The sequence below is a fragment of the Falco naumanni genome, chromosome 7, assembly GCF_017639655.2.
Source record: "Falco naumanni isolate bFalNau1 chromosome 7, bFalNau1.pat, whole genome shotgun sequence".
Taxonomy (NCBI): Eukaryota; Metazoa; Chordata; class Aves; order Falconiformes; family Falconidae; genus Falco; species Falco naumanni.
In genome coordinates this window covers 34,979,317-34,990,778 of record NC_054060.1, presented here as the reverse complement: position 1 = coordinate 34,990,778, position 11,462 = coordinate 34,979,317, and the positions used below count along the sequence as shown (strand labels likewise).

General features: G+C 47.7%; 1 protein-coding gene across 1 annotated transcript; it reads right to left on the bottom strand.

Annotated features, from left to right (window-relative positions):
• Positions 1-4,280: 4,280 nt before the first annotated feature.
• Positions 4,281-11,188, bottom strand: GNPNAT1 (glucosamine-phosphate N-acetyltransferase 1). Its single transcript, XM_040600243.1, has 6 exons — positions 11,084-11,188; positions 8,396-8,583; positions 7,613-7,675; positions 6,827-6,954; positions 6,261-6,322; positions 4,281-5,823 (listed from the first exon to the last, which is right to left on the bottom strand). The coding sequence occupies exons 2-6, from the start codon at positions 8,565-8,567 to the stop codon at positions 5,676-5,678; spliced, it is 573 nt and encodes a 190-aa protein (XP_040456177.1). The 5' UTR covers positions 8,568-8,583; positions 11,084-11,188; the 3' UTR covers positions 4,281-5,675.
• Between the last annotated feature and the right edge of the window lie 274 nt (positions 11,189-11,462).

Sequence of the window (11,462 nt, the reverse complement as noted above, 5' to 3'; positions counted from 1 at the left end):
CAGATTTCACACATATCAAGACTGAATTCTTTTAGCTATAGTATTAAAAAGCTGCTTGTTAACTTAAATCCACTTCTAACTAATTTGAACAAGCCAGTATGGTCCAACTGTCTATTAGAACAATGCATCTTCAAACTGGTGTTGAAGTAGTTCCTTTTGTCAGACAATAGTTGCATCCTTTGAGGTAAAAAATTGGGTTGATGTTTGAAAACTGAGGCCTGAAGCACTGGCTGTAATAGTATAAAGACCTAAGGGATTCACCTTGCCTCTTCTAAAGCATTAGAGTCAATTAAGGCCACACAGTTACCAGTGCTTTAAAATTTTCAAACTGGGAATTGTCAAGGTAGTTTGTGCAACTTAACTCTTCTCCCTTCTCAGAAGCACTATGATTGATAACCACTGGTTGTGCCAGTACAGGCCCAGTTCTGGATCTCTGCTTCATTGGCCAGTTGGTCTGTGGTGTAGAAGATCTGAATGAAATGGTGGCCGCTTTAGAGCGCTGTGGTGACTGAGCAAATTACGAAGCTGTTAGAAGAACTTAGTGTTTTTGGGAAATCTGAGCTTGTAATTAGACTCTGTTTTAACAGGGAACAGGTAGGCTCAAAGGAGTTGAATGAATATAAAAAACACTTGAGGATCCGAGCACCCAGCTATCTCCCTGTACAGCACTATGGCTGTGTGCCAATGGCTAATGTCCTCTGTCAGCCTTGGTATCCTGGCCTGGTGGGGCTGGAAGGGACCTCTGGAGCTCACCCAGCCCAACCCCCTGCTCAAGCAGGGTCTCCTAGAGCGGGCTGCACAGCCCAGGCGGGTTTGGATGTCTCCAGAGAAGGAGACCCCACCGCCTCTCTGGGCGGCCCGGCCCAGCGCTCCGGCACCCTCACGGTAAAGATGTTTTTCCTCACATTCAGGTGGAACTCCCCGTGTTGCAGCGTGTGCCCATTGCCCCTTGTCCTGGTGCTGGGCACCGCTGGAAAGAGCCTGGCCCCGTCCTCTTGGCGCTCACCCCTAAGATATCTGTAGGCATTGATGAGATCCCCTCTCAGTCTTCTCTCCAGGCTCAACAGCCCCAGCTCTCGCCTGTCCTCACCAGGGAGATGCTCCCATCCCCTCATCATCTTTGTAGCCTCCGCTGGCCCCTCTCCAGCAGTTCCCCCTCTCTCTGGAACTGGGGAGCTCACACTGGACACCGCACTCCAGGTGCGGCTTCACCAGGGCAGACTTGGGGTGTGTGTGTGGGGAGAAACCAGTGCTGGGGGGGACTGCGAGGGCAGATACCTTTGAATTTGAAGGCAGGAAGCTGAACAGTGAAGCCGTTTTGTACTGGGGATTTCTTCTGATGGTGCCTTTTGCTGAAGGATTGCCCAGCATCTTGTTTACTCTGTAGGAGTTCTGTCTCACTTTGTGTAATCGAGGCAGGTTGACCTGCATCTGTGACTTGCTGATCTTTGCTTAGCTGCTGATCCTCTGCCTTGTCTTGCAGCTCCTTGGAAGGCTTGTGGAGGAGCTATCCCTCTGGAGCAAGCCTGAGCTCTTGGCCTGTGTCAAGGCTCTTACAAGTAGCTAGCGGGTTCTGGTTTGAAAACCACTGCCTGGGTTGAAGCCTGCTGCTAGAACAGATGGTGGTGGCATCTGAGGAGGAAATCCTGCTGCAGTGAGTCAGGGCTTTGAGCTGAGCCAGGACACTGGGGTGAGGCTTTATAGCTCAGTAACCTCTTCTCATGTGGAAGGTGAAGGCCCTGGAGTGCTGTGTGTGGGGAGGACTTACAGCTTCAGTGAGGATGAACCAGTGTTGAGCAGCACTTTCCTTTTACTGCTGCCTACATCAGTGAGGGAACAGTGCAAATCCTCCAGGGGAAGAAAAAAAAAAAATCTTTAAAAACCATGATGCTTTAGTCAGGAAACTTTCAGCTTGAAAGTGTGACACTTAGCTCCTTAAGAACTACAGCCAGTCAGCTCAACACTGACAAGTTGAGCATGCGGTGCTGGTTTTGCAGTTGTAGGGTTTATTATGTGCTGGTAACTGACTCTCTTTAAAATAATGTTTCTGGGGCTGTTGGGAAATGCTTTAGTGATGTCTCCCCCCTTGCCCCATGAGGCTGTGGCAGGGTTTGTGCGTGTCCATCTCTGCACAGCTCACCAAATACTGGCAGCTACAAGCTTCTGATGAAACAAGGATGGGAATCAGAATTTCTGCATAAAACTGCTTTCTATTTCAGCTCCCTTGGGAAGGGGTAGAGACAAAACACAGATGGGGGAATGCTTGATTCATCTAAGTATCCTCTGTCAGAGAAGCTTGTTCATGTGTAATCTGGTTCTGTTACCTCACTGGGGTCCTGGTGCTTCCCTGGGGAAACTCTCCTGAATTTACAGGCTTCATGACTAAGGCTTTTCCAGCATTTTTTTTTTTTAAATGCTTGCCATGATCCCATACTGCTGCCTTCTACAGTCATTTTGGTCTGTTGCATTGCACATAACAGCTTCTCCGATCCTTGGGGATTTCTGACAAGATCCTTCATTCCTTTGTTCCCTGGGAGTGGGAGATCTTGCTCTTTTTTCTTGACCTGATTGTAGTATAGGTGAATTAACAGGGCTTCTTCAGCTTAGAATTTTTAATACCCCCTGTTGCTGTTGAATGCTGTTACTTGTGCCACGTTCCTGGGAGCGGTGACAGTTTAGAAGAACATTTCCTTGCATACTAGCAAGTGTTCTTCCAGCTGCCTGGAACCACTGTGTTGTTTGAGACGTTCCTGTCTTGGTGTAGTGTGTTTGCCAGCCAATGCTTCTTCCCCTGCCTCTGTTCCTGAGGCTGGTCCCTGCTCTGCAGCTCACCCATGACCCTGCCAGTAGAAGGGTGTACCCATCAGCCAGCCTGGCAGCGTGATGCAGCAGGTGACAGTGCCTTTCTTCTCACAACACAGCTGCTGGAATGGCTGTTTGCATAGGGGTGGTGGCCTGCCGAGGTTGCAAATGTCACCTCAGCTATGGAACAAAGAGCTCTTCAGAACTAAAGGCTGCTGATGAGGCATTGTCATCCAGCCACAGAACCAAGCTTTCAACCCAGTTCATTTGTTTTACAATGATCTAAGCTGGGTACAAGCACCTGCTCCTCACTTGTACTAATTTTTTCATTAACTCCTAACAATGAAGGCCTGGAGCTATTTAGATGGTGTAGATACTATAGTATTTAAATAATACACTTGAAATCAGTGGAAATTCAGAGTTCACTAAAACTGTCAAAGGCAAGAAAATTCGGGCCAGCAGAAAGCTGTAGCTGATTTTATTAAGTTAGTTCTGAGGTAGATGCTCTGTCAGCAGAGCATGCCAGGGGGAAGCCCTGCTGTCAGGGTTTAACCCCAGCCACTCACTTCCCCCCACCCACCCCGGCTGGCCAGAGGAGGACAAGCAGAAGGGTAAAAGTGAGAAAACTCATGGGTTGAGGTAAAGACAGTTTAATGGGACAGAAAAGGAAGAAAAGAATAATTAAAAGATATAGAAAATACAAAGCACCTGCTCACCACTCACCAACCAATGCCCAGCCAGCTTTCCCCCAGTTTGTATGCTGAGCATGACATCTTGTGGTAGGGGACATCCCTGTGGCCAGTTGGGGTCAGCTGTCCTAGCAGTGTCCCCTCCTCCTTCTGCCTCCCAGCCTGCTCACTGGCAGGGCCTGAGAACTCTTTGACTTCATATACAGTTAGCAACAACTGAACCATCAGTGTATTAATATTATTCTCAGCCTAAATCCAAACCAGCACTGTATCAGCTACCAGGATGAAAATTAACTATCTCAGCCAAAACCAGGACATCTGCTTTCCCTCAAGGGAGAACACCCCTGAGAAAACAGGGTGCCAGGCCTACCTGCAGGCCTGCCGAGCATAAAATGTGTTAGAAACCTCTTACCCAGCACCAGGACATGTGCCCTGCTCTGGCCTTCTCTGTGGCGGTGTGCTCTCATCCACATCTGTAAGCAATCCAGCTGTTTAGATGCACACCTCTGGTTGGAGAAGAGGTACTTGGGCTGGCATTCATGCCTGCAGGCAAAGGCTCTGCCACCAGCACAAGCCAAGACTGTCCTTTAAAACACTTGTTTCAGTGAAGTCGTGCTGGCAAAGATGCCCACAATCAACACCAAGTCTCCAAAAGTGGTTTGGTTTTTTTTGTCTAGGGAAAGGAAAATGAAGGTATTTGTAGCCAGACAGTACTGTTCTGAAAGACAACAGGTACACACTAGATACCTGCCACTAGGCACAACACAGCAATGTGAAAACTAGACTAGATACATTTGGCAGTCTTCATTTATTCAGCTTAAAGATTTTTTTTATTATTATTAAAAATAATCAATAAATAAAACAGACATCACCAAAGAAACACTATATCGAGTGGAGTACCATCAGGAACATTAAATAGAACCCCCACCACAGCTTAAAGTAGCTCTCCACACCACAATGAACAAACACTTTGTAAGGCCCAACTGTTCACAAACAAGACTGGCTGTTCTGTACAAACCATGTATTTATAATGCCCTATTCATAGATGTAGGATTTGTCACTCTCTTCGCACAAAACACTACTGTTGAAACTAGGGCTTTGTATGTTATTTGCTTGCCATTGCTGGCAAAAGTGCTAACAATTATTTATCCAACCTTATAGCAAGAGGGATGCTCCAAAGAAGCAACAATCCCTCAGTACAGGATGGGGGATTTCCATGCCGGTTCGCTATGGCATAGGCATAAGCCATTACCAGCAAAACCACAGCCTGCTGGCCAGGTGCGCTGGGTGAAGATGAACATGCTACTGCCAATCCCAAACCTCACTCCCATCACATACTAGCCAGAGCCCCAGCCCCACTAGAGCCAGGGCACCCTCTGCCAGACTTTCCCATTTCCCAGTTATCTTTGCCCTGTTGCAAACCATGTTTGAGTGAGTTTGTTGGGGTTTTTTTTCAGAAAAAAAAAAAAAGTCATTATCCTGAAAACTAAGTTATCAGCTAAAGTGCAGGACCCCTGCTGTGAGAAGTACACATCCATTTTTAGATTTGGAACATCAGCTTCAGCATAGACCATTAGGGTTCTCCCCTACTTGCACAAACAGTAACAAATTCAGTTTTGGAAAATTGTGCCTATAAAACTTTAGGCACACTAATAACAGCAACAGCACTTCAGTGAGGTTCCATGGAAAGAACAGAACAAATGCCCATTCTGTATCGCTAATTTTGCATAAGAGAAGCATCATCCCCACCCAAGCTACATCATCCTTCCACAAAGTACGGATGGCAGAACAATCCCATGAGCTGTACTTTGGCTATCAAGAAAAAGAAGCGCAAATCTTTAGAAAAATACAATGCAAGAAAAAATCTGAGATAAAAATATATACCTTTGGTTAAAAACCATCCCTTTAACAAGAGTCCTTTGTAACTCAGACCAAAAAAAAGCTTCACTTAGACTGAACAGTAGTAAAAATTAGTTCTAAGCGCTTATTTCCTAACCCAGAGGACCCTTCTAAAATGTCAGTAATTTTTTTTAATGATTTACACATTTGATGTTAATTATTTATAGGGATCATTATATTTGTAGCAATAAACTATAGAAATTTTCCACGAAGAGAATGTTTGTAGCACAAGCTCCTCCACCAAGAGTCTTTAAAAAAAAAAACAAAACAAAAAACTGGAAGTTCTTAATTAAAGAACCGTTGAAACATGTAGTTTTCTTCAGATACTGAATAGCCAAACTTCTTATAGAAATCCACATTTTTTGGCAGACACTCGAGTGTAATTTTGTAACAGTTCAGTCTCTTACTTAGCAGCGTAAGAGTGGATGTTAATCTGCAAAAGACAAAACCAACAGTTAAACAGCCCTGAACGCTGCATCAATTAACATTTAACTAGCTCAAGTTATCAGACCTACAATACTGAAGTTCTACAGCACTCTGCGTTTTTTTCCCTTACTACACAGGACTGTTCTTATTTCTTGCGATAGCAACTAAGCACCAGTGTCTTGCAGACAATTTTAGGTCACTGTTACAACAACCTCAGCTTGTGCTCTGCCAGCTAGTGATCCCTTCGGCTAAATTCTTCTCATGTGTCTGGCTGGGGAAGATCCGCCCTGCAGAGCTAAAATCCTGGTCCCGTAGGTCTGGTGAGCGATCTTTGCCAGCGTGTTTTGGCACCCATCAGCGCAGGAGGGTGGGGGGACAGAAAGTGACCGGGTAAGTAAGGGCTTCCTGCCTGCTGTTGAATGGCAAAGGTGGTGAAATACTTACAGTTTACCAAGCTGCTTTCCTCTGCACTCCCCGCTTACTACTACATCTTCTATCCTTCCTCTCTGTGAAAATACAGGCAACTGTGAGTCGAATAGAAAGCTGTTGTGTTAGTCTCCCTACTGCTTCACGTTTCATGCTTGGATTTTCTGCTTTCTATTCAGATACAACTCCTCTGGCAGTCAACACGCTTGTAATGCCCCTTGCAAGTGGGAGCTGCAGTCCCACCACAGACTTTCCCTGCCAAGGGATTTGTCTCTAGCTCCCCGTTTTCACACATCTAGCTGGGACTCCACAGCAGCGAGACCCTCAGCCATCTGCTCTGTCAGAACCAAGTCTGACTAGTTCAAAAGCTCACTGTGAGGGAGAATGGAACAGACATAAAATTGCTCTTTTTTCTTAAGAAAAGCCAAAGCTTCCTTTTACTATTTAGCTGAGCACGCAAGGATGGGAGAGTCTTTAAAATGTCAAAGGTACGTCATCACACAGTAACACCATAAAAATACCATACATGGAGTCAGGGGACAGGGTCTTTCTCCTCACTTTACAGCTGCAGCAAGAGAATATACCTTTGCACAGGAGTGAGTGAACTTATGTTCTATAACCAGTGTTGCTGTAGCAACAATCTGCCCAAGATTTGTGTCTTCTACAACAGTAACGTAGTAATCTCCAGATCTCTTCATGTGCTCAAAGGTTTCTGTGGGAGCAGACAGACAGTGGAACAGCCACTGTTAATCTCAGATTAAATTGCTATGAAGTCTAACACTTGCAACAGATTCTAACTGCAGATCACTGCAGGGTTCAGGATCACAAGGAAGATGCACCCAAGACCCCAGCGCCTGAAAGCCCCAGAGTCACAACCAGCAAAAAGCAGAAATTAAACACATTCCTTTTCCTTAGCTGCCAAGAGAGCCCTCTCTCCCCAGCATCTCTGCAGATAGGCATCGTGACAAAGTTGTCAGCATCTCCTTTAAGTTTTCTTATGTCTCAGTCAAACCAGTGAAGCAACCTCAGGACACCACTGAGCTGCGATCAAAGGCAAGCCTCTGCCTCGCTACCGGTGCTGCAGTAAGTCAGCCCAAACAAGCCATCACCCAGTAGTCCCTTCTGCCAGGTGTCTAAAGCTCAGTCTCCAAAGCAGGTATTACAATTTAGGCCTGTCCCCGCCAAGAAACCCTTTGGGATAGCTGCGACAATGCCGAGTGCCAAAGGCTGCCTCAGGGGAACTGAGCTAATAAATCCCTTTGGCATCAGGCAGTTGGGAGCCTTGCACCCAAGTAGATTTGCTGTCAGTTTCAGTGTCCTCTGGCTCCCAGCAACCTCTATGGAAATGCCACAAATAATGATATACTCACTGATGAACTGCTCTGGGCTTGCAACTCCAGTTTCAGTCAGCTGACCCAGAACCTTAAAAAAGCCTGTTATAAAAGAAGTGTGGGGGGGAGACACCAAACAACCCTCAGTGAGGGACAGAGACACAATTAGCTCCAAATAGCACAGAAGAACCCGACAGGGCTGTTGGGAGAGTTAACATCCCCACAGCACCATCCAGCTCAGTGGTACATAAAAGCCTACACTCTGCATATTCTAGAACTAGACTGTAATCTTAAAATCAAACTCCTGCCTTGAGCAATGCTTAAGAATCAGCTACTGCCTCAGCAGCAAACTGCAGCTCAAGCACAGAAGATGCACACATTCAATCAAGAAAAGTATAAGCCTGAAATGATGTGGTATTAAACTGTATGTTCAGAACAATCTTTTTGTCCACATTAAAGAACTGAAGTCTTCATGCACTAAGAATAATATGCTGGTTCACGTTATTTTTATGTAAAAGGGAACAGTATGAACAACTGTACTCCCTCTCTAAAGGTGTGGTGAATAGGAAGCTGTGGATCACTTGGAAGATATGACATAAGTTAACATTGTTTTTGATATTACAACAGTAAAACCAGTTTCGAGGGTCCCCCAAACACAGCACCAATCCATGGTGCCAAGCACTCAAATTCCTTACTGATAAAAATAACCCAAATCAGATAAAATCAGCAATCCTAATCTATTGAGAGATCACACAAATACATATTATCTAGTTCAGCACCCAGCTTTCACTTGTGGCAATCATTAAACAGGATTGATTCTACCTCGATTTAAATCAGCTGTGCAAAGCGGTCTTAAAACTAGGCCATCTCCTGGATCTAAAGGAGAAATAGCAGGAGAAAACGTCACTGTGTTCTCACTCCAGTCAAGTTCATGCAGAATATTTGGGTCAAACATCGGTGTGTCATCAGGCATCACTGTTGCAACAGGCATCATGGCTGCAACAAGTGTTCTGGAACAGAAAGCACATGTGTAAGGAACATTTTGGTTTGCTCTTGTTTTAATCTCTAAATATGCTGTCCCCTGGTTATGCCGTGCCACATGACGTTCCTGGGACAGGTGAATGCGCTGCTGTTCACTTTATCTGCAATTGAAGCTCCTCAACCTTCTCCAGACTAAGCTGTGAGGTTAAACAAAGGTCACTCCCATGTTATCTAAAAGTCAACACCGAGCACTTATGGCACTTGGGTTCATCAAGGAAGTTTTTTTTCTCTTGGAAAAAACCAAGCAGATAAGGCATTCACCAGGATACTTAACTCCTATAGCACTCAGAAAAGGAAAGCATCTCACATTCTCTAGAAACCTCCCTACATACTGTTTACTGAGCACAGAGGAGATCATTTGCATTGATGTTTCATTTAAAACTGGCAGAATAGTACACTTTCTTCAACTGGTCCCATCACATAAATATTGGGTGGCTCAGCCAAGAGGCACTACATCACACAGATGAAAACACAGATGATACAACAGCCTGCACACATGCTTAAAGCCCATGCCATGTTTCTCATGAGGTCACATTTGCTCTATGTATTTACAAAATCTAATACCATCTCAGCTGTATAGTGCAGCACCTCATTGTCCATTAACAGGTAAAACAGAACTGCCAAGATGACAGTTAATGATTAAAGAGATGCTGGGAATTGTGTATTATTTAGAATTTTAGCTGTACCAGAAAAGATACGGTAATCACACTATTGGACAGGCCAAATGAACATCAACAAGAAAAATGTATTTGGGATGCTTTCCAAAATAAGGCATCTTGCAGCCCTGTTAAGCTGTCCTGAGAAAGTACAGAGGACGTTAGTTATGAAGCATCTCAGCATAACTGCAGCATAATAGCTTCAAAACTATTTAAAAAAAATCAAAAAAAGCCCACAAAATTTTTGTTATGCCACCTGCTGTTATCCACTGGCCTTTAAACCCCCATTCTTATCTCAATCTTGCATATAAAACTAAAAGAATTTGCTGTTAGCAATTAAACAACAATAAAAATTCATATGGGATGAGAATTTGTAAAATAAAACAGTGGGAAAAGTGAAGTGCAAAGGAAAACATTTCCACAGACAACAGAGTCAGAAGTGAAAATCCGTTTCTTCTGAGCCCCAGTCTGGAGCTTTAGCGATCAGGTCACACTGATATGTGCAGAGGACTGCAAGCCCATCACGAGCATATTAATTATGTCACTGCTAAGCAAAACTGATGTCTCCCTGGTTCCAGCAATACATCTGGTATCTCTGTTCCTAGATCTCGATTATTGTCATATTGCTGTTACCCTGTCCCATTACAAAGCCTTCCTAGAATTCATGAGCGTTCATAACATTCAAATAGTGTCCTGTACAGAATAAAATAAATTTAATTTCACCTTAGAATTGCAGAATACCGAGCACACACAATACTAGAAAAGCCCTGTTGAAGGAAATAAAAGTTTTTTGATGCTCTCCAAGCAGTTAGTGACAAACTAAACAGTTATCTTCCAAACTACAGCCAGCACAGCTGGAGCAGGATGAAGTTCGAAGCTTCACACATTTTCTAGAGTTCGGAATATGACTTACTCCACAGAAATGCATTGGTCAGTTAAAGAAAAAGGGATGAAGGTATGGCCAGGAAGGGGAGCTCCGGCCTATTTCGATAGGTAGCCGGTTCCCCCTCCTGGCCTGCTGAGCTTACTCCAAGCCCGGGTGCTGGCCCTGGTGCACACCCCAAGGCTCCCCCCCGGAGCATCCCGGGCTCCCCACCCGTGTCAGCATCGGGACGGGGCCGTGCCTGCGCACACGGGACACCTTCCCCCGCTCCGGGAAGTCCACGGTGAAGGAGCACGGTATGCCTGCTCCTCCCGGAATGAGCTGCCTGCCTGAGGAAGACCCTCCCCGGGGGCTGCTCGGTCAGACCTCACCCGGCTCCCCAGCCGTAGGGGAACGGGGCGACAGAGCCAGCCCCGCGCTGTCCCCGGCGGGGTCCCCACCTGAAGCTGTCCCCGCCCCGAGGGGTTTTCCACAGGGCCCCGAGGGAGGGCCCCACAGCTCTCAGCTGCAGCAGCCCCTCAGGTGTGGGAACCCACACACAGCCCTTCGAGGGTCCCCTTAGCTCACCCCGGGGGTGCTGTCCTCTCACCTCACACCCAGCCGCTCGGGGGGATGGCGGGGGGGGGGGGGGGGGGGGAGGTGTCCCTCACCTCACACCCAGCCGCTCGGGGAGCAGAGCGTCCCTGACCTCACACCCAGCCTCTCCTTAGGAGGGGGGGGGGGGAAGGGGGGTCCCCTCACCCCCTCAGCAGGGGCCCCGCAGGCCCATCCTTCACGCAGCCCCTCGTGGGGGGAGGCGCACGTCCCTCCCAGTCCCTCGGAGGCATCCCCGCTAGCCCGCCTCTCACCCAACTCCTGAGGGGGACGCCGAGGAGCCGGGACGCCGAGGAGCCGGGCCACCTCCGCAGCTCCCGTCCCGCTCGCACTCACCCGTGCACGAGGCCGCGGCGCCGAATGCCGCCCGCACCGGCTCCACCGCAGGCGCCGCACGGACGTGGCAAGGGAGCGTGGCCCGGCACGCACGCACGCCAGCGCGCAGCCAATCACCGACCGCCAGCCCCGCCCCCGCTTCACGGCCTTCCGACCTTCGGGAACAGCCCCCCCTCGCGCACGGATTGGGCGGCGGGGGTGCGGCCACGCCCCCTCCCTGGGAGAGGCCCTGCCCCTGCGCGCGCGTAGCGCCGTGGCCGGCGGAGCCGGGACAAGATGGCGGGGGCGGTTGTGCGCGGCCCGGGCCGCCCCGCCGGGCCCGCCGCTCCTCCCGCCGCTCCTCTGCCTGAACGGCCGTTTCACCCTGGCGGCTGCCCCG

Coding starts and splice junctions, on each gene's coding strand:
- GNPNAT1 (XM_040600243.1), bottom strand. CDS start 8,567: ATGATGCCTGTTGCAACAGTGATGCCTGATGACACACCGATGTTTGAC. Junction 6,323..6,826: donor TCACTCACTCCTGTGCAAAG/GTATATTCTCTT, acceptor GTATTTTCACAG/AGAGGAAGGATAGAAGATGT. Junction 5,824..6,260: donor GGAAAGCAGCTTGGTAAACT/GTAAGTATTTCA, acceptor TGTCTTTTGCAG/ATTAACATCCACTCTTACGC.